Source organism: Lepisosteus platostomus, chromosome 14, assembly GCF_059453375.1.
Source record: "Lepisosteus platostomus isolate fLepPlt1 chromosome 14, fLepPlt1.hap1, whole genome shotgun sequence".
NCBI lineage: Eukaryota > Metazoa > Chordata > Actinopteri > Semionotiformes > Lepisosteidae > Lepisosteus > Lepisosteus platostomus.
The window spans coordinates 23,413,008-23,434,446 of NC_142624.1; the positions used below are offsets into that span (position 1 = coordinate 23,413,008).

The 21,439-nt window shown below is 34.4% G+C and overlaps 2 protein-coding genes across 46 annotated transcripts in view; both read right to left on the reverse strand.

Annotated features, from left to right (window-relative positions):
- The window catches only part of ttn.2 (titin, tandem duplicate 2), a 171,077-nt gene extending 161,261 nt beyond the window's left edge, over positions 1-9,816 (reverse strand). For 39 of the 44 annotated variants that reach the window (XM_088605127.1, XM_088605100.1, XM_088605098.1 and 36 more), the window contains exons 1-12: positions 9,613-9,816; positions 7,055-7,158; positions 6,642-6,845; positions 5,458-5,745; positions 5,106-5,194; positions 4,788-5,014; positions 3,936-4,203; positions 3,465-3,608; positions 3,062-3,196; positions 1,422-1,562; positions 772-1,029; positions 558-671 (exon numbers count right to left, since the gene is read on the reverse strand). In XM_088605127.1, the coding sequence (XP_088461253.1) occupies positions 558-671; positions 772-1,029; positions 1,422-1,562; positions 3,062-3,196; positions 3,465-3,608; positions 3,936-4,203; positions 4,788-5,014; positions 5,106-5,194; positions 5,458-5,745; positions 6,642-6,845; positions 7,055-7,145 (1,959 nt within the window). In that variant the 5' untranslated portion in view covers positions 7,146-7,158; positions 9,613-9,816. The remainder of the gene's footprint in view (positions 1-557; positions 672-771; positions 1,030-1,421; positions 1,563-3,061; positions 3,197-3,464; positions 3,609-3,935; positions 4,204-4,787; positions 5,015-5,105; positions 5,195-5,457; positions 5,746-6,641; positions 6,846-7,054; positions 7,159-9,612) is intronic. The other 5 variants (XM_088605106.1, XM_088605104.1, XM_088605089.1 and 2 more) reach the window with 4 other exon arrangements.
- Positions 9,817-10,779: 963 nt separating this feature from the next.
- ccdc141 (coiled-coil domain containing 141) overlaps positions 10,780-21,439 on the reverse strand; it is a 41,002-nt gene continuing 30,342 nt past the window's right edge. Inside the window, exons 22-28 of one of the 2 annotated variants that reach the window (XM_088605140.1) lie at positions 20,997-21,113; positions 20,296-20,835; positions 19,136-20,010; positions 18,207-18,379; positions 12,091-12,245; positions 11,836-11,965; positions 10,780-11,186 (exon numbers count right to left, since the gene is read on the reverse strand). In XM_088605140.1, coding sequence (XP_088461266.1) covers positions 11,032-11,186; positions 11,836-11,965; positions 12,091-12,245; positions 18,207-18,379; positions 19,136-20,010; positions 20,296-20,835; positions 20,997-21,113 — 2,145 coding nt within the window. In that variant the 3' untranslated portion in view covers positions 10,780-11,031. Of the gene's footprint in view, positions 11,187-11,835; positions 11,966-12,090; positions 12,246-18,206; positions 18,380-19,135; positions 20,080-20,295; positions 20,836-20,996; positions 21,114-21,439 lie in introns of both variants that reach the window. The other variant, XM_088605139.1, reaches the window with a different exon arrangement.

Below are 21,439 nucleotides of genomic sequence, written 5' to 3' on the forward strand. Positions count from 1 at the left end.
TTGTATGTAATAAATGCAGAACACACTTTTGGAGGTGCTCAAGCATTCATAAATCTACAGAGCTGGCGCCTATGCTAGGTTCAAAAGAACAGTGTTTAGACAACTATTACAGTTAGATGAATCAGTGAAACTGTAAACGGGTCAATTAACTTCTGCTTCAGAAGAAACAGGTTGAATGTCAGACAAGCAGGAACCTACTTTACACTCAGAGCTTCTAGACAGCTGCCTAAAATAGGCTCATATCATATGATCGTATGATACTTGCTAACTCATCGAAATAGGAGTCCAGCACCTGTGGTCATCTGTCTTCTCTGGCTTTCAAATTGCAGATCTAATTAGACCTTAGATCTGTAGATCTAATCCTAAAGTACAACCTGCATTAATCTTCCACAGAAACCTACTGTATATTTTGTTGCATTTGAAGATTTATTTTCCTTTATTTAAAATACAGTAAGTGCTTGATTGTTTTGGAGTTCCATTTGGATTTACAATGAGGACAATTAGCTCTGCTGTTTTAGAAATGGTTTCACTGCTTGCCTGATATTACCCATTCTTACCTCATATGTATGATCAGGTTTAGGAACAGTTACTTTTGACACTGTGAAATGAGGAACTGGGGATGTAGAATATGTGGTGTCCACGTGGGCAGTAGATTCTTTACTTCTTTCAATCTACAGCAACCAACAAAGTACAGTTTAAATGATGCCAACCAAACGTGAGATTTTAATTAGAATTATTATTTGGTGAAGATCCAGGTTAAAAAAGGCTAACCTGTGTAACTTTAAATTCCATTTGATCAACTGGCTTAATCTGAACTTCCGAAGGAACTCTCACAGCCTCCATTTTGATGGTCTTGGTAAGAACTTGTTGCTCAGAGGCCTGCTTAGATATGGCATGATGTTTATAATCATGCTCTACAGCCACTTCTTCAGAGTAAGCCCCTTCCACATGCACTGGCTCCCGTGTACGTGCTTGATCCACAGCGGCCAGCACTGTGGCCACTGCTTCAGCCTTTTTCCCAACCTCAGCCTAGAGACAACAAGCAGTATTTTGTGTTTGAACCTGCACATAGATTCTAATCATCCATGGCATTAAGATTAAATACATCAAGCCAAGGTAGATGTGTCAAGCTTAACATTAAAACAATCTTGATCTGTTAACAGTGTTAGATGACCTAAAGTAAGAAAACTGTCACTAAGGTTTAGAGTAAGATGTTAAGGTAAGCTGATATTTACAGTACTTCATTCTTGTGCATTTTAGAGGACAAGAACAATCCTTTGGACAAGGATGCATGCACCAGGATGTTAATCTTCTATCTTAGTAGCAATGATATTAGAGGGAAAGAGGGAAAGCTAAACAGAAAGATAAGGAAGGTGAAGGTGTAAACTGTCTTGTGTATGTCACATGTCATTGTGGGCTACCTGATCTTGAATTGCCTGCACATGTATGGCAGATGATGTTTCCTTTGTTGACTTTTCTGTCACCATGGGCACAGGCTCTTGCACCCAGGCGTGGTCAACAGCTGCTTTTACTGTTGCCAATGCTGTTGCTTTTTCAGAGTCCTGTTGTTGGACAATCAAATAAATGAGTTTTCAGCATAATAAATAAATAAAAATGCAATTAATCTGGTTTTGGCACTGCTAAAGCTACAAATTGATATTTTACAATCAAAGTGCTCTAAAATGTGGCGTTCCTAAAAGCATGTGTACACAGTGAAAGTGTTTACATCCAAAAACTTTACTTCTTATAACACTAAACAGGTTTAAGGAAACCTGAAACCTAACAAAATGAAATTGTATAATATACACCCATTCCTCAGATACTCTACTAATCCGTCTGTTTCTAAATAAAATGGGACTTATACTGCATTCATCTATAACTGTGTGGTTTTAAAAGACATTTAAAATAATAATTGTGTCCTAGAAAGTTATTCATTTTATCACGAATGGTGGCAAGTGAAATTCGGGATACGATACTGTGCTGTAATTATACTGAAGCGTGAAATGCACTCTAACAAAGTGGAGTGATAACTAAATTGAAATCCAAGCTACCTGATCCTGAAATAGATGAGCTTCAACATTACACCACGTTCTCTCCAAAGCGTAAAATTCATCAGTTCTTGAAATTACGCCCATTACACTAGCTTGGTCAATTGCAGCGATTACAGTAGCAGCAGCTGTGCTTCTTTCAATCTCATTGTGCAGCTTAGCAAGGCAAAATAAAATCAAATGCCTTAAAAACATACTTGAATTAATAATGAAATAAATCTGTCACTAAAACGAATAGAATACTCTGTATACAAGAACATTAAAGAACCTAACTTGATATTTCACTGTTTATAATTAATACTTTTTAATACTATTTACAGATTGTTTTACAACATTGTTCTAGGTCTTCAAGATGAATTGTGTCTGAAGACTAATCATCTTTTATTGCCAGATTATTATAGTGATATGTTGAATACCTAAATTAGAAAATTACACAGAAATGAATGTCTTTTTACAACAGGGACTCTTCACTTCAAGCTAGAATGATTGATTTACAAATGAAACTACATTTATCAGTCTTAATCCCCAACAATGTTAGTGACTAATTTGTTAATTGTAATACATATGTTTGACTAAGCTATAGTTGTTTGACAATAGAAAGTTTTCTAAATTTATTGAGCATTTAAAAGACTAAATCTAAATCTCTAGGACTATGGAGTTAAAATAAAAAATCATTATTCATATCGCTCAATTGACACCTTAAACTTAAACAACCATTTTCTTGTATAAATGGATGTTGAATAAATCTGAAAGCTATTGTGTTGTCAAAAAAGTATGACTTAACAACATTTATACATTTAATAAAGAAGTGAGTATCATTGTTAGAGAATGAAACTATCAATGCTTATATCTTTAAATGTAGCTGTTAGAGATGCATAACATTAACACATTTGAAATCCTCAATAACAAATTCAATGGGATGAAGTCATTGGTAGGAAAAATGCAGAGTGATTCTAAATGAACTGCAAAATAGAAATCTGGAATTAAATAACATTCTTCAGAAGACATTATACCTGGTCTTGCATTTGGACTTTCAGTTCTATTTCCGTAGTAGCATCTTCAACAGTGGATTTTAATTTGGCTGCTTCTTGGCTGATGCCATGAACCACAGTGGCTACAGATATTTCTTTATCTGCCTCATGTCTGGTCTATATGTATTTAAAAAAATGAATAAAGAATTAAATTGCATATTTAAATAGCAAATATAAGGTGAAGAAATTAGAATAAATGCTGAATGAATATAAAAGTTAAAAAAGGATGAAAATGGGGAAAATAATTATGTGGAATGGTTGAACAAATTGTTAGGGAATTGTTTTGGAGGAAGAGGTGCACAGTGTGAAGTGAAAAAAATAAATAAATGGCTGTGTGAAATGAGTGACCAGATGATAATGGATTTTTTATTTGAACTACCTGTACTTTCACTGGCTGTAAATGCATAGCAGTCAGACTTGTTTCTGTACTTGTCCGTTCTACAGAACTTGAAGGTTCTCGGCCCCGGGCCTGGTCCACAGCAGCTACCACCATAGCTACTGCAGTTGTTTTTTCACTCTCATGCTGATCCTATTATAAATTAGTGGGATTAGAAAACGTTTTTCATTTGCATGGCACATTCTTCATAAACAAGGCATTGTCGTGCCCCCTTTTGACAAAGATGAGCTTGCACTGATGGATATTTAGAGACGTTGTAAACATTTCCTTATACCTTATTAAGAGAGATGCAAAGCTCAAACCACGTAATGCAGACCTTGTGTCAATATCCAAACAGAAGCCATACAGACACATAACAATTGGGTATTTTGATGTCTATTCAACTTTAAATGTTTTCATACTCATGCTGGCAATACACAAGGATGAACAAATCAAGAATCTAGTAATTTAGTACTTTACCTCTTTGGTGGCAATTCTGACAGCACCAGAAACTTGCTGCTCTACTCCATACATTCCTTCCCATTGTTTTTCAATGTGAATTTGGGTAGCACCAGTAGTCACTCTGGTTTCTCGGAATCTGGTCTCAGTCCCAGATATATAGTCCTCCTGTTTCCAGGGAGGGCGAACGTCAGCAGCAACAACTGTGGTTGTGGTTTTGCGAGTCAGCAGTGGGGATTTTACAGGTCTAATTGGAGAAGTAGAGAGTCTTCCCGAAGGAGATACAGATCTTTGAAGAATTAAAATAAAACAAATTGTTAAAAGTATATAGAAAAACAGCAAACTACTATTCACAGTCTAGGACACAAAGGAATACCCCTTAGGTTTTGCAAATATTTAAAACTACTGATTAATTGAAATCAGTCCTCAAATGGGCAACACAGCTTTGTGCTGAAAGACAAATCCTGTAGAGTGCACTATTGTTCAAGGAAATTATTCAGGAAATATGGATTTTTTTATTGTTTCACAAGTTGTTTCCCTCAGATATATTTCACAGATAACGTAATTTCATAGATAACATGATTCTTGTAAATTGTATTTACTTGAAATACAAGATGGATACCTACATTAACATCCTTTATTTTTCCATTCACCTTTCACCCATAACTGTATATATTAATATATTAATCTCCTTTTTAGTGCTCTTTAGGTATAACATATATAAATTGCCATCTTGTCAATACCACTGAATAATCAATTACATTTTGGGAAACCAGACAGCAGTTAAAGAGCAAAACTGGTGAAGTATGCATGAACCTATTAAGAGGTAATACCCCAGAAAAAAAACATATGCATTAGACTGAATCTGTTTACCTGACAGGAGATGGAGCAGGGGCTTTCACATGCCTCACAGGGGAAGGCGACTGGTGGCGTGCTCCTGCAACTTTGGCAGCTGCAGATGGTGGAGTTGGAGATTTTGAAGTTGGTTTAGGTGGCACACGAGGGGGAGTCTTGTGAGGCAGTTGCTGTATTACCATGGTTCCATCCACAACCATTTCCATTGCTGCTTCTGCTTTAGTCTCTAAATGAGTTTCTATTCTCTGTAAGAGAGGCAAGGTAACATCACATCATTAATCTACCACATAATAAACTGTATAGAGAAACTGCATCCAAGAGGTGAAAATCACATACCTTCTCAATTCTTGCCTGTCGAGTCTGAGAAATCTGAGCAGTTGATACAATTGTCTTTGTCTTTTTAGCAGGTACTGCTTCCTCTTCACCTTTAAATGAAATGGAATAATATTATTGGACATATAATTAATACAATATCCTGTCAAAGTAGACGACATCTGTAGTTTTCCACTGCAATATTCAAAATATTAAAACCTGCATGTAATTGTTAAATGAAACCATTTTCTTTAACACTTGCTCAAAACATTTTTATTTTTTTTTTAAATAAAAAGACTTAATCTGTCTTTTTAGGAAGTGTAATTATGTCCGTTGAAAAACTACAAAGAGCAACACGAATTATCAAAATGTGTACCTTGAACCAATAGTTCGGCTGTAGAAGTAGCACGTCCACTGCTATTGGAGGCAGTAACGGAGTAGGTTCCAGAATCTTCTGGGAAGGCTTCTGCAATCAATAAACTGTAAAGGTCTCCTTCTTGTACAATCTGGAAATCAGGGGAGCTCTGGATCTCTGCTCCCTCCCTGTAGAACTTTACCACAGGTGTAGGGATTCCTGTTACACGAACATCCAGTCTCACTTGGCTTCCTTGTCTCACAGTCATGCTCTGTAGTCTCTGAATAAAGTTGGGGGGCGCTGTTTCGGCTACAACAGAAAAGTAATGAAAGCAACCTGTTAATATCATTTCAATTAATTTACTTAAATATATGCATTAACCTATAATGTTTTAATCACCTCTCTCTAACTTGAATTTTGCCTTCCATCAAATATTAAAAAGCAGTTCCATTGTTTTTTAAACACATAAAATAATATTTTCAAGTTATCAAGGAGGGCAGCATGATGGCACAGTGGTTAGCATTGCTGCCTTCCAGCACCTGGGGTCCTAGGTTCAATTCTGGACCTGGGATGCTAACTACATGGAGTTTTTATGTTCTCCTCATGTTCATGTGGGTTTCCTCTGGGTGCTCCAGTTTCCTTCCACGGTTCAAAAACATACTGGTATGTTAGATGGCTTCTCGGAAAATTGACCCTAGTGTGAGCTTGTGTGTCTGTGTTTGAGTCTGCCCTGCAATGGACTGATGTCCCATGGGTGTTCCAAGAGTGTACCCTGCCTTGTGCCCATTGCTTGTTGGGATAGCCTCCGGCTCCCTCACGTTCCTGAATTGGATAAAATGGATGGAACTTCTCAAGGAATAATCTGACATGCCATTAAGCCTCATTGTGCTTAGTAGTTGATATTGGATGACTTTAATCAACAACCATTTGTGATATGAAGCACTATATGTCAATATAGAAATTCTATTCTCAACAAGACTCAAATGTTTCAATTCTATATTCTATAATTTGAAAAAATAATTGAATACTATGAGAATTATCGAATTAATGTGGAATCTAAGGTAAATATTTTAACAAGACCCTAGTTAAAATGATTATAAATGTATTTTAAGTTGGTCTGAAAAGATGCCAAGGCTAGTGTCTAAGTGACTAGCACATTATACATCACACAATTGCGGTTCTCTCCATTCTTATCTGCTCTTTACCTGTCACAAGTAATTCGGCTGTGCTAGTGGCTTGTCCAGCACCATTGGTGGCTCGCACGGAAAATCTTCCACTGTGGGCAGCTGTCACGGCAGGGATCGTCAGTCGAGCGCGGCCATCGCTGAACGAGATCTGTATGCCGGGCAGAGCGGCAGTGGAAAGAACCTGGCCATCACGAAACCAGCTCACCTCAGGAACTGGAGTACCTTTGGGGATGAATGAAAATGCATGAAGCTAACTGCTTCCTGGTAAAAATCAAAATACGATCTGAAGGAGATTTTTAGAAATGTTCAGATCATCACTGCCATTGATATCAAAACAAGCTGTAAGTGTGCTACAAGCCACACGACCAGAGGGGACAGTGGAGCTGAATTGTGAGATTCTCAAGAAGACATAGAAAGAAAGGCTTCCTTACCACTAATTTGAGCCTCAAACGTTGCAGCACTACCCTCAAGTGCTACAACGCTTTGCAGCGGTTGTAGAAACGTTGGTGCTTGTGTCGACATGGCTTTAGGCACCCTAGAGAACAAAACAAAAACAAGACATTACTTTCAAAAGTATGTAATTTGAGCACTGCTAATGTTTTAGAGTTTATGGCCACTTGCTTATAGTACTTGATATTTGTACATGATGAGTTAACAAATGCCCTCATATAGCAGCTCAAAATTGTAAATGACTGATTGAATAAAATAGTCTTGATTTAAATGATTTAATAAATAATTTAGCCAATAATTCAGGCATTGTCATCCCTGCTCTTGGTGATCCCCAAACCAACAGATTTTACAGATTTCCCATATGAAATTGTCTAAAAACATCACCAATGTTTAAAGGTTTGGAAAAAAATGACTAGTTATCCATTACAGGTGGTTTGTTAAATGAAGTAATTTTAAGGTCCCTTAGGTGAACCAATTACTTGCTTAATCAGCAACTTACAAGTGCAACCTGTCTTTAGAAATAAATCATTTAGGGTAACTTAAATTACATTGGATCTTTCCAGGACCAGGGTTGCAAATCCCTTCAATAAATGACATTTAATTTTAATCATGCCAAATGCTTTCACACGGTCTCTTTATTCGTTGTTCATATATGCAAGGATCCCAAACAAATATTTTAAAAAATATATTTTAGCAGCTAGTTTATAAACAAGTAATGATCTAAAAAACAGAGGTGTCAGCTATTTACAGAGGCATCCCCCTCTCAAACACCTGCCATTCACTTGCAAGTCACCCCTTGGCTCCAGGTTGTCTCAATGGCTGAATAAACATACAGGTCCAGGAGCAACTGTCAGTTTACTGATGGATGGAACAACTGTGTATTGGGCATGAGAGTCATGTGGCCCTTTTCCTAAGACCCACAACAGGCTTACATTCCATACGCACTATGTTAAAGAAATAAAAGGACAGATTTGTGTACAATGGCAAACGTGAAATTTAAAATCAAGTTTCAAATTTTAAGTTCAATTTCCAATTGATTAAAATGTCTTGATTTAATGTTTTAAGAAATATTTGGAATAATGTGGATGTACATACATGCTAAGTCTTTTATATGTTTAAGAAATCTGTCATATTTATGATATATTAAAACATTAATTTCTACGTGTTATAAAGTATAATGGCAAAAACACAAACTTTTTTTTTATTTGATGCATATTTCTTGTAGAAAAAGGATGAAAACAGTTACTTATGGAAATAATTTATGGGGTATTAGTACCCCAATAATATATGTGACCACTGTTATATCATGAGGTTCAAGCTTGATAGAATTCTATTTAGCTTGTGGAAATATTTTACCTAATTTAACCTGCAATTTAAGTAAAAAACAAATAACAGCTTTTAGTTTTAGTCTTCTTTTTAATTTGCACGTGAAATGAAAACATGTTCCCTGATAAAAGGTGGCATATTTATCTTTAAACATTACTTCAAGTTTGTCTTATTTGGAGTTTAGTACTTTGAAATATGCTGACCTACAACCTAATGCATTGTATAAAATGCCTTTTTTGTTGAAGATCTCTAAGACCTGGTAAGCAACTTTAACAAACATTAAACACAAGTAATTTATACTGATTGCTTAATGCTTGTATAACCTCAACAAAATCAGCCATTCATCCTGAAAAATATCATACAATCTACATGGTAATCAAAAAGCATGAAATTATGATTTATGAATACAGGTCATATAAACTGTACATAAATAAATTAGCGAAAACCAAAAGCCATAGCTAATTAAACATTATATACTACAAAATTTATGTTAAAGAAGTGAAAACATAAAGGAGTAAATTATAATATGAAAGTGAAAACCAAATTCCTTTATACACATTGATATCAAAGCCAAAAATAACTTTGTGTTATTTAAAAAAAAATGTCTTTCTAAATTGGAAGTTGAATTGAAAAACTAAATTGAGAATGTTTCTGAGGCAATTTGTTCATTTTTTACAAGTAAGATTTTTAAGAAAACTGATCAATAAAAACTGTTCCTAAGTTGATAAGAGTGCCTGTTGCTAGGACTAAAAAAGCTATGTGACAGAAATGTCTGTTTCCAAAAATAGCATGTTCCAGTTTGATTGACAGTGGACATGTGGCACATAGCTGAAGGTGCAACTGATAGCTCAGCTGCTGATTCCCTTAAAAAGACATAGCAGCCTAGCTGATATACCACAGTAATGTTATCAGAGCTATTCTTGGCTTTTCACAAATTGCCTGACAGTATAGTAACCTTGAAGGATATAAAGTGCCAAATATCCCCATTATTACTGTCTCCAGTTTAACAGTTTGAATTTTAAATACAATGCTTGAAACGTATAGCTGTCCTCTACATATTGTAAGCGTACTATAACATTAAAATGAAGATAGTTTTTCACAAAGTATTTGTTTTTTTATAATTAATTTCAGTACCCATAAAAATAACTACATAAAATAAAACAGTAATATTGCACATACAATTTAGCCAAATTATTTAGAGAAAGTTACTTACTTGTGTTCACAAGAGTGCCTAGAAAGGTTGGGACTGTGCCCAGAAGTTTTAAATCTTCAGAAACAATTTCCTTATCCAGAAATATTTTCAGCAAATCCAATGTGAGAACGGTTGAGCCTCAAAAAACAAAACTACACAGTTGTAGCAGTGTAGTTTTGCTTTTCCCCTGCAATCCCTACACCCGAGGCAAGGCTGGGAATGCTCAAACTGCTCAGAAGTGCTAACATAGTTGTTTTAGTTTATATACCCCTGTTCCACTGACAAGACAGCATCATCATTGCATAGGCACATCTGATTGGCTACCACCTCAAAGCATCATGGGCCTTATGGAACCTTTTTATGCAACATCCCACCTGTCAGTCACTTCAAGTTATGCAGGAGGTGCTAAATTTGTCTGGGCAACCCTCTCTTGTGAAGGATAATTTAGAATGTTAAAAATATATGGTCCCGCTCAGTCGCAAAAAACATCTGCTTTGCTGTTGTCAAATTGTTGTCCACATAACTCGTTTTTAATGTCAGTAAAATAAAAGCAAAGCAAGAAGTTTGATAATTAACTGATACATGGTCAAAAAGAGACAGGGTGTCTGTTGCTGTCACTCAGACCTAACACTAACTCTGTGACTAAGCAGGGATCTGACAACTGCATCTGCCAATCACCAAACCAAATGGACACTTCCATTTTGCCTATTTCTACTTAAATGCAATATAGTCGCTACAAAAAATGTTGTAAACCAATAAACCATGGTCTTTACATGCTCTCCTTTTTGACATTATAGTAAAGTGTAGTCTTCATCGAGGAAGATTTCTGCTTCTGTCAGACGTATTGCGACAGGAAAGTTAAGTGGGGAACGTTTTTTTTGATAAAAGAACATCTTCAAATATTTCATTTGGGGAACAATACATCAGTTTAGATCAGCTAATATGATTTAATATTACAAGTAAACCATTGCATTGAGAAATACAAGTCTTTAATAAAATATAGAATATTTTATTTTACAAGAGATGTATTGTGATCTACATAATGTTACAAAATATTAAAAACATGTCAAAATACCTATTCATAAAGTAATGATTTAAAGTATCATGAGATGATGAATGTCTTTGTGATGTGTTTGTGTGTTTTGAAAAATGAAAACCAGTTAAAAGAAAACATTGGAGTGGACATAATAATAAAGAATTGAAGTTTATTAAAGAAGAGATGTATAATTCACGTGATTTAACAAAACAAAAATCCATTCTGATAAATCCTATATTTCTGAAGAGGTTATGTTTTCCTCGCCTCACTAAACCTCCCCTATGTATTATACACATATTTCTTACTGAGTGTGTCAGTTCATGGATAAAATGTTTTTCAGGGTTTACTTTTTAAATGATAACATAAATAGGTAATATAAACCTCAAATGCAATGCCGTTCCTGCTTACTTAAAAGTCTGTTTTCCATCTACAGACATTTGACCTCGAGGCTCACATGCTTCTTTAGTGTGCACATCTAAAAGCGAATGTTTCTTCTTTCCTTCAAGGCCTTCAGCTTTGGAATTAAGAGCACAGGACTTCTCAGATCCTTTGTTGTATTCTAAAATATTTCAAAAAGCAATCATGGAAATGAAAAAGATATTAGAATTTGCAGTCTACATACAAAATATTTTGGTCTTTGGTGTTATTTAAGCAAACATCTTAATTCATTTAGATGTATGTGACACAATAATAAAACAATTCTCATGTGTAGGGTTACATGTTGTGAATCTCTCTGTAATTCCTAATACTGTCTAATTAAAATTCACATAGTGGCATTTGCATACTTAAAATACATTTTATGTATTAATTGTCCTAAAAGAATTGTATTTTATTATCAATTGTTAATTTGCATTAATTGTTCTTAAAATCATTAATAATGCTAAAATGTTTTCATAATTTATTTTTAAAGTACTGTTTAGGCTGCACAAAAGTGAATCACACTGGCACTACTGTATGTATATAAATAGCTTTTGTTTCACAGATCTCCTTTGCCATTTAATTGTATTCAATTAAGATTTATTTTTAGTGGTCTTCATGCGATTCATGTAAAAATACTGGAAACAAAATAAAATGGTTTTCATCATCTATTACTGTTGAAATACTATGCCACAGTAAAAATACAAAAATGTTTTAAGTACATTCTTTACCAGCACTTTTAAAATTCTTATGTATAAAGGTAATTTAAATAGGTAAAATTAATAATTTACCTCTGACAACCACACATGCTGAACAACAAGCTTCCCCAACTTCATTTTTTGCAACACATAAATATTTTCCAGAATCTGAAAGAACAATTCCTTTCTTTAACAGGACATGGGTCTCCCTTTGAAGCTGAACCTGTGTTAAAAAGGTGTCAGTAAAATCCATGAGAAAATATTGAATATATTCCATTCTATTGCATGTTTCAAATAATGCTAGAAAGCTTCTCTTTTTTTACAAAAACTAATAATTGGATAACTTACTCTACTTTCTCCAGAAGCAACAATCATATGATCTTTTAACCACACGACAGAAGGTCTGGGTCTTCCTGATACAGTGCACTCAAGAAAGAGATCTTCACCAACAAATAAAATCTTATCTTCAATTTTAGATAAGAACTTGGGGGCTTCTCCTAAAACTGGGGAGAACATAATATTGTAAATGAATCAAATAGCTAAAAAATTGGCATTAAAGCATTTTACATTTCCTATAGTCTAAATCCTATCTTTGTAAAATACATCAGCATCTCCATTTGAGGTGATCAACATGCATTGCTGCCATCATGAGTAACAATCTTGTTAAACATCATTTATTGGGAGAAAATAAGCTAATATCTTTGAACAAAGCTATAAAAGGTTATAAAAACATCACCTCTTAAAATAATTGTTGTATTTTGAGCTTATACCCTAATTCTGTCTATAATGCCTTGTAAAACAAAAACAAACTCTCAAGATGTTACTTTAATTCACCTTGAATACACATACTCACCACTTTTTGAATTTTAACTACATTATAACTAACCTTAAGAGAACGTTCATGTGAAAATGAAAGTATATATAATATATTATTTTAATATTTATGTAATTAATTAATAGTTATATACTATATTATAATTCATATTAATTAAACTAATTATATTTTCTGTATATACTGGTGCTTAGGAGTTTCAACCAGATGTGGATGCACTAAGATGGCAAATTACTTTATTTTAAAATAACATCTTATGGGGATCATGAGTGATTCAACCTAAAAAGAGGTGCTACTTAGTAATTCGTAGTAGAGATTTAAGTCCTACAAACCAAACTTCCTGGGGTCAAATCAGAACTATGTCATTACTCAGGTTTAACCTAGACTTCCTGAAGCAGTACTGAGTGATTGTCTGGGTGTACTTGAGCCATATACTGTACCATCCAAAAAACAACCTCAGTTTTGGGGATCCTAGGGTGTTTTCAGTGAGTTTTACTCTTCCAAGTTTTAATGCCAATTATGGGTCTCACTCACAGTGCTACAAGGAAAGAATGTCTCTCACAGTGCACATTGCAGGGGAAAGAGTGCATGGTCCTCCTGTGTCCTTTGCTGGTAAGAAATTAAGGAGGCCATTTGGTTAATCTAGATTGACTGTGGAGCTCAGCTTCCCGCAACTTGAAAGAAACTGTTGAAGGTGACACCCTGACATGTTTAGGTATGATGTTCTAAACTCCCACAGTATTTTGTGTAGTGGTGTAGTGTTAAGTTTATTAATAACTGGCAATCCAAATTACTGATTTAAAAAATAGATGACAAAAAATAGTAATAGTTTCACCACTGAGATTACTACTTAACATTATTATGCATATATTATGATCCCCAAATAGGGATTGTCCTCTCACAACTTTGACTTTATAAACATAAATGTGTTTCCAAAAGTCTGGTTTAGCCAGTCCTGCTTCCTAGCATTAGAAAACAGCTACTTTTTGTTTGCTTTCCTGTAATTTCCATAACTACTTTTTAAACAACACATTAGCCCTGAAAAGTATTCTTTATAATATATATATATGTGTGTGTGTGTGTGTGTGTGTGTGAATTTATTGTTTTGGTGTTTTATACCATATTTGATCAGCTGTAGGCACAGGCATAACTGCTTCTCAAACAGACAATTAATGGCAAGAGTTGCCTGGACTCACAGCGATCTATCCTTCAGGCGAGAATAATTTACAGCACCCAGTCAAATCTAGTATGTCTCTGGGAGGTGTTTGAAAACTGGAGCATCCAATAAACGCCATACACACTGGTGCCATAAGCAAGGACTTTGGATCTCTAATGCAGCAATGCTAACCACTGCTCCACTCTTTACTTGATAATAGCACAGTAAGTCAGTCCTATTGAAATCTGTATTCTGCATGTTGACAATGGATACTGTAGGAGAATATTATATATTGTTTCTTTAAATCTAATAGTAGTCTTAGTAAGATGTAATGCTTTTACAAAGTACTGTTTTACTAAAACAAACTCATTTACTGTTATTTTAATTAAAATAAGCATAGTGATAAATATGCCATGCATTTCAAATTGCAAATAATACCCAAATCCAGATGCTGTTCTCTATTATAAAGGATAATTTAAAACATTTTCATTGGAGCAACCCAAGTTGCTTGCATTCTACAATGAATGAGAAGACCATTCTCATTCACCACGGTCTTCATGGTGAAGAAAGACAGCACTGTTACCTGAGAAAGTCTGTAAAAAAGACCAGTGTGACAACTCCTCAGGCTGCTCAGAACAGCTGAGGTTGATGTCAGCTTGGAAGGAAAGTAAATATGAATACTTCATTAGAATATTTACGAAGTATCAGGTCCCATTTCTGAGAAGCAACTGAAGAATCTAGAAAGTGACTTCAGAACTTCATATGAAGGAAAGAAAATATTATATGATCTAAGAAACTGAAAAAAAAACACTTAAGAAATGTTTCTACTTGCTAAATAATAAAACTTAGTATTAAACTACCTTTAATAGTGATGATGATTAAAATTAGATGTGATTATTACTAAAATCAGTCCCAAGCATAGGTTAGTAATTAAAACTAGTTCAAACTATTCTGAGGAGGCTTAAACAGATTCAAAATCAAAACTACAATCAATTGTAGGGTCCTTTTTCAAAAATTGAGCAGTGCAGAAGGAATAAAATTCATTCAGAGGCATGGATTCAAGGATATCTGAAATTAACTTACCTTATCTTAGTTCTGCCACTGAAGCAATCAAAAATGTGTGAAGTGCAAATACTGGTATGTTTTTTTCCTCTTTTTTCAATTTAAAACAGTTTTATTCAATACAGCAATGTATGGGTATGTTTTAACTCATGTTTTTCTCAAAGAGTGTTTTTTTTTAATGGCTTGTCAGTGTATTCAAATAAAAATGTAACAAAAAAGCTATTTCTAGGGAGTTCAAATTGTGTGAGACAAAGTGTTTTTTACACATTGTTGTTTTATAAAGGCAATAATCATCAAGGAGAAAACTTCTAACACCTAATTAAAAAATCTAATTAATTTTTGGTTAGGTTCCAGAATGTTTCTGAATACTTGTTCTTTGAAGGAAATAAAGTTTTTATGTTTCATTTTCTATTTTTCTGAGACCTTCATGTGATACAGAATATCTCAGCACAGTTCAGTTCACAAAACTGTATCATTTTTTGTATGAAAACCAGCCTCAACTTCTTATTCACACTAAGCCAAAAAATTGATTTTTAGTGAATTGATTCCTACTTGAGGTCAATATGTTGAGATTTATAATTTTGTAGGCATATGCACTGTTTTCAAAGTCTCCCAAAGTCTCCTTTTTTGCTATTTTGTGGTTAATGCACAGGCATGGTTAATGGCAGATAATCACAAGGGTGACTGGTTAAGTTGTGAACCTGTCACACATAAGTTGTTCTAAAGTTGTTCATACACACTCATATTTCCAATCTGGCAGTTTTTAAATACAAATCGTGTGACGCATAGCCTATGTGATTGTGATCCCTTCACAGGAATTACAGTAATTAAAGAATTATTATTTTGAATTAGATTAATTTTTTTTACAGAAAAGTGTATGATAAAACATTTGAGGCCTCGGAAGTTTTTTCTATTGTGTGCATGAAAAACACAATGCATTGGCACAGAGGCATACTGTATCTAGCAACCTCTCTTATCTTACCGTTATCTTTCCCACATTGAAAAGCACTAGATTCACAACACAAAACCTTACTTTCAAATACAACTTTATTTCTTCCCACCCTCCTGATTATAGAATTATGCGATTGTGATACACAACTTCAGTATTTCCCCTTTCTGTCATGCAATCTGAAGAATAGCTTAAAGCCAGATTCATCACTGTGCTATTGTTCACCACTGGACTGTTTTCTAGTCTTAAACCTGAGCCAATAACATATTTCTCACTTCGGCAAAAAAGTAGATGTTCATGATTGCTTCTTTAGAAGTACTCCAGTTCCCCAGATGGAGGAATGTAGTTCAATTAAACGTGTCCCTCACTTTCCTTTTAAACTACTGAAAGTAAAGGAAACAACCTTGAAAAGAGGAATCTAAGGATACATCTGTGCTGCACAGGGAATATACAACAGTTAATCAAATTACACGTTAGCATAAAGAAATCAAACTGTGGACACTGCATCAACCAAATATACATATCACTCCAAAGCTATAATACAGGAGCAGACAACACATACTGTACAATCGGTGATAAGTGTTCAAGAAATGGAACTGTTTAGCAATTTACTTCATTTTAATTGACTGAATAATGTTATTACATGAAAATGTATCCAACTGAAAAAAACAGACAACAGAAGTGCATAAGCATATTATTTTAGTGAAAAGCTTTTGTTACCTCAATTAAGTAAAAAAAGTAAGGTTTATATGAACTGAAACCATTAACAAAATACATAAGTGACAGTGAAACAGCATTTCATGCATCTCTTCTGGCTATTAACAGCATAAGCTTTCTCTACAAACATGCTGTGTTAAATAAGTGTGCTATCTGAAATCTTTAATCGAGGTTTATGTAGGTCATCACAATCACTCTCAGGGTAAGCCATCAGTGATTGAAAGCTATTTTGGTCGAATAGCTGCTGGAGGCTTTCGTGGTTCAGAGTACCATGACATTTAAGCACTAAATATACAAATGTGTTACAAATAAATAGTAGATTGACCAAAAAGAGGTGCTAAGCAATAGGTAGACTACTTGAAAACCTGTCCATGACAGCTATTTAACCCTTAAAGAGAATGGGATATCAATACAATCCTGTTGATTATAATATACTAAATATAATTCTATGTGGTAAATTTAGATATCAATCCATGCTGGAAAAATTCCATTCTCATTGAACCAATTCATTATAATAAAGCTGAGATTAAACAATTGACCTAATAAGTTTACTATATTGCACACAAGGAAACAAACTCCTCTATATAAAGTATTTTTAATAATTTAAAACATACAAGTAAGATTTCTTTATCTGTCACTTCTACTATCTTCATTCTGAAATTAAAAGGATGTCAGATACACATTTTAAAAATGTGTTAATATAAACATTTACCATGCATGTCCTGAGATTTAAGTACAATTTGGTATACTGCTTAGGCAACATATTTTTTTCATTTCAATGCCAGTATCAGAATAAAAAATGGCAAGCTAGACAAGGCTAGTAAAAAAATCAAAATTACAAATATCACTTTCATAATATCTTCGCTAAAAGATTTTTCCTCCCTATTAGAAAAATTACAGTAAAAGCTAATGTATTTCATTCTGGTTGCTTTGCTGATTTCATAATTGTGTCCAATTGCAAGCTATAACATTCACCAAGACAAATTGGTTGGAAATGGAGTGTTGATGCACAGTAACTGGGAGTTACAGCATTCACAAAAGCATAACTGTGCCCTCTCATCCTGTCAACATTCATTGGTTTCCTTTGCAAAATAAGGCTTTAAAATCTGACTCAGTTTTATATAAATCACAGAACGTTCTCTTCCTGTAACTGTTGAGGATTCTCAACATAATTTGAAATTGGTTTTACTCTTGTACCCCAATCATGCAGTTTTACTGGCATCACTGTTACTGTACATTCTATAAGCAATATTTTTTCAGATGAGCTGACACATGTTTGACATAAAGTATTATTATAGTCTTGGGATTTAAAAAAATGTTTTGTTGCATATTCCATGTTGTTTTCCAGTCTAAGCTGCGTAATTAAAGAGCTAAGCATTCATAGTCATTTCTTTCTACAAAAGCACAGGAGATAAACAGTATAAAGTTAGTAATACTGTGAAAAGTGTAAAGGTAAACTTAACACATTATTGGTTATATTTCAACATTGCACAGTAATATCATAAAAATTAAATTATAACACACTTCTACAAATTTAATGTAACAGTTACTGGGTGCATAGTGCAACTGTATTTAAAGGAAAGATCCATATCCAGGATTAGAAACAGCACACATTCAGTGGTGAAGTGAGCTCATAGACATGAACTATGTTAACATTAAATACAATAACCACAGAACAACACAAAGAGTGGCAAAACATGTGAACCAGTCCAGTCTAACAGTGTGTGTGAAATACGTTTGCCAGTTACCTTTAACGTGCAGGATTGCACTAGAAGAAAGAGTACTGCTAGAGTTTGTGGCCCGAACAACATAGAGGCCAGCATCGTTATCAGTGACCTTCTGAATGAACAAACTGTGTTTGCCTTCTTTTTGTGAAAGTTCTGTGTGTTCATCATTGGTCAGTTTCTGTCCATTCCTGTACCTAAAGCAAAAAGTGAATTTTCAAGTCACACAAATTAATGAATCAAATAACAAATAAATAAAAATCCTATTAAAAAGGTCAACAGCATTCTTAGACATACTCAGCAGAAATAAAATAATATAAGAACAAGTTGTAATTGCTAATTATTTCAGTCAATGTAAGAATAATAACAAAAACAGGCTCGTAATCAAACTAGGAATCAATGTTAAAAAAACATCTTGTTAGTTCATCGTGTTAAACAAAAAAGAAAATAAAATGTAGCACATACTGAAAAAATTGGAACAAATCAAATTTAAAGGACTGAAGGTTTGGCCATAAGGTTATTTTTTTAATAAACATTTTCATGCATCTTATCCTTTGTTTTTATAAAATTTTATTTTCACTGTGTGTATCTTTTATTGTTTTATCTTTTCATCTTTTGCATTTCAAAAAAATAATCTGAATTAATAAATGAATAAACTACTCAAGGTCTAATATAATCAGTAAAATCAATACAATACACCACGTATCTTAAAGAACGCTGCAAATTTTCTGCATGATTCTGCTATTTTCCATTTTAAATCTAAGCTGAATTCTACAATATATCATCTTTGATTATAGAGGGGAAACATTCATTTGCTTCCAAAGGAACCTGTTCCATTAACTTATTAATGGTGTCATTTATTCATGCTATCTGAACTTTTCTTAACTTTAAGAGATTAACTCACTGCTTAAATGTTTATGGTGATTTACTCTGTTTTATTGTAGGCTACCCACCAGGTTAAAGTAGGCTCTGGAAATCCAGTTACTTCTACTTCCAAGGTCACAGGAGAGCCTTCCATTACTGTAGCATTAGACAACAGTTTGGAGAAGTTAGGGCCCTGGCCAGCTAAGCTGCTCATGGCTCTGTTCCCCGATGTAAGCCTGATCTCTTCTCGAATGGATGTCGGCTTGCATAGACCTGGGTCGTGATCTGATTTATGGTTCAGGAGATCCGTTGTAACTGGGGAAGGTGAAGCATGCATTCTACTAGAGTTTCCCATGCATGGCTTGGCATCATGCAAACATTCTTGCATCTCTGTAAAACTCTCATGCACAGCATAAAGGGTTTCTTGACATTCACTTACTGTCCCACTGACCAAGTCATGGGCAGGTTTGTTTTTCAATATGCTAGAAAGTGTGCTGGAGACAATGCTGGGAGCAGACACTGTCAAGGGGCTTCGAACAAAAGAAGAGGACTCAGACCTAAATTTAGGATTCAGCCCCACAGTGGGAGAAGGGTAGCTTTCAGATTGACCAGAAGACCATTCTTGCCTGTGGTTTATAGCGTCACCAGGAGCAGCAGGTGCTAAGTAATCAGAACTATTACTCAATGTGTTATTGCCAAGTTGTGAGTGTGCATGTGGTTGCTGGCTGCACAGACTGACATGCAAGCTGTGAGAACTGAGGCAAAAGCCATCATCAAGATCTGTTTCAGAGTGGATGATGTTGGATTCAGGTGTCTCAGAGAGAGGGGGTAAGGAAATATCATCAGGTGATGTGCACTCATATTCATCGATGGACAGGGACTCCTCTGTGAGGATTTCATTCTGTACGTCTCCCTCTTCAAGCATGCTCCCCTCAGCAGTGAGAGGAAACAAATCAGTTGCATCCTGGCAAAAAAAATCATCTTCCTTTGAATGTGATAGCTCACTTTGCAGTACATTTTCCATTTTCCTGACCTATAAGTAAATAAAATACAGAATGTACATGAAATGTCTAGATATATACTGTAGAATGTACATAATGCTTTATCAAAATGTAAGCTTTTTTTCTAAATAGCATTGCTTGAAAACTCAACCCTGTTAATGCAGACCTACTTGGACCTTAATATATATATATATTCAGTTTATGAAATGACTATACTCGTCACCTAATTAAGAGAAAAAAGCACAAACCTGCATATCTATATATGATGTTGGAAAACAGACAAAAGCCTGATGTTTGTGATCTTCACTACTGTGATCAAGGTCCTTATTTTCCTTTGTCTGAAATTTACTTTGCATGAGTGCAAAGTCTGAAGAGTCATGAGCAGCAGGGCAAACCGGTGATGGGGTGGTCTGAACTCTATTTCCGGTCTGATGCAGAACATTTATCTTTCTCTCCCTTTCAACAGGAGAGCTTGAGAGATTAAATGTTTGCACACAGGAGTAGGTTGTGTGCAGTCGCTCCTTCCTTTTCAGTGTACAAAGAGCATTTACAGTTGTGGATTTGTCTGATGCCTCAGTCATGCTTCTTTCAGAAAAAAACTCTTGAGTAAAAGGTTTGTCATCAGCTCTGATGTTATTGGACAGTTCTTGACTCATTCTGTTGCTTACTTCAGTTTGTATATTTGAATTGTGAACTGACATGGCATCTTCAAATCTAAAATCATGTTCATTTTCAGCATCATTCTTTTCAAAAAGAGCAGGCCTGTTGTGGCATTTGTTTAGTTTCACCTGTATAAAGCATAGAACATGAATGGCATGATTGTTTTAGAGCAAAAGAATCAGAAAACAATTATCCTAATTAAAATGTTATTATTTGCATAATCAAAATAAGATAATGAGAAACTAAAAGGAGTGATTTAAAAAGAGCCCATACTCATGTTTCATCTTACCATTTCGGTAGAATCTGTAAAACTGGATTCTGCTTTTCCTGTTGTGGAGAGAGATTTGTTTGTTGTTTCTTGATTATTAGCATCATTTGTGTCAGATTGCTGTCTTAAAATCTCGACCTGAAAAGAAGTTTCCATACAGGAAAGATAAGTTTTCTTAAAATAATTACTTTTGCTATATGCGTCATTTTTATTTATTTAAATAAATAAATTATTTAAGATTTATAAAACTTATTCTATACTGTATGTTGATTAGTATATATAAACAAAACCAGTCTTGTCCATATTCAGTTTTGTCAGACCGATTTTGATAACACTTGGGTCTCCTTTAATTATTATAATATACAATCATAATACAAAATATATTTAATTAATTTGGCTAGTTGGTTCACTATTTAATATCTATGAGTTCACATATAATGCATTTGATACTGTTTTGGATTTAG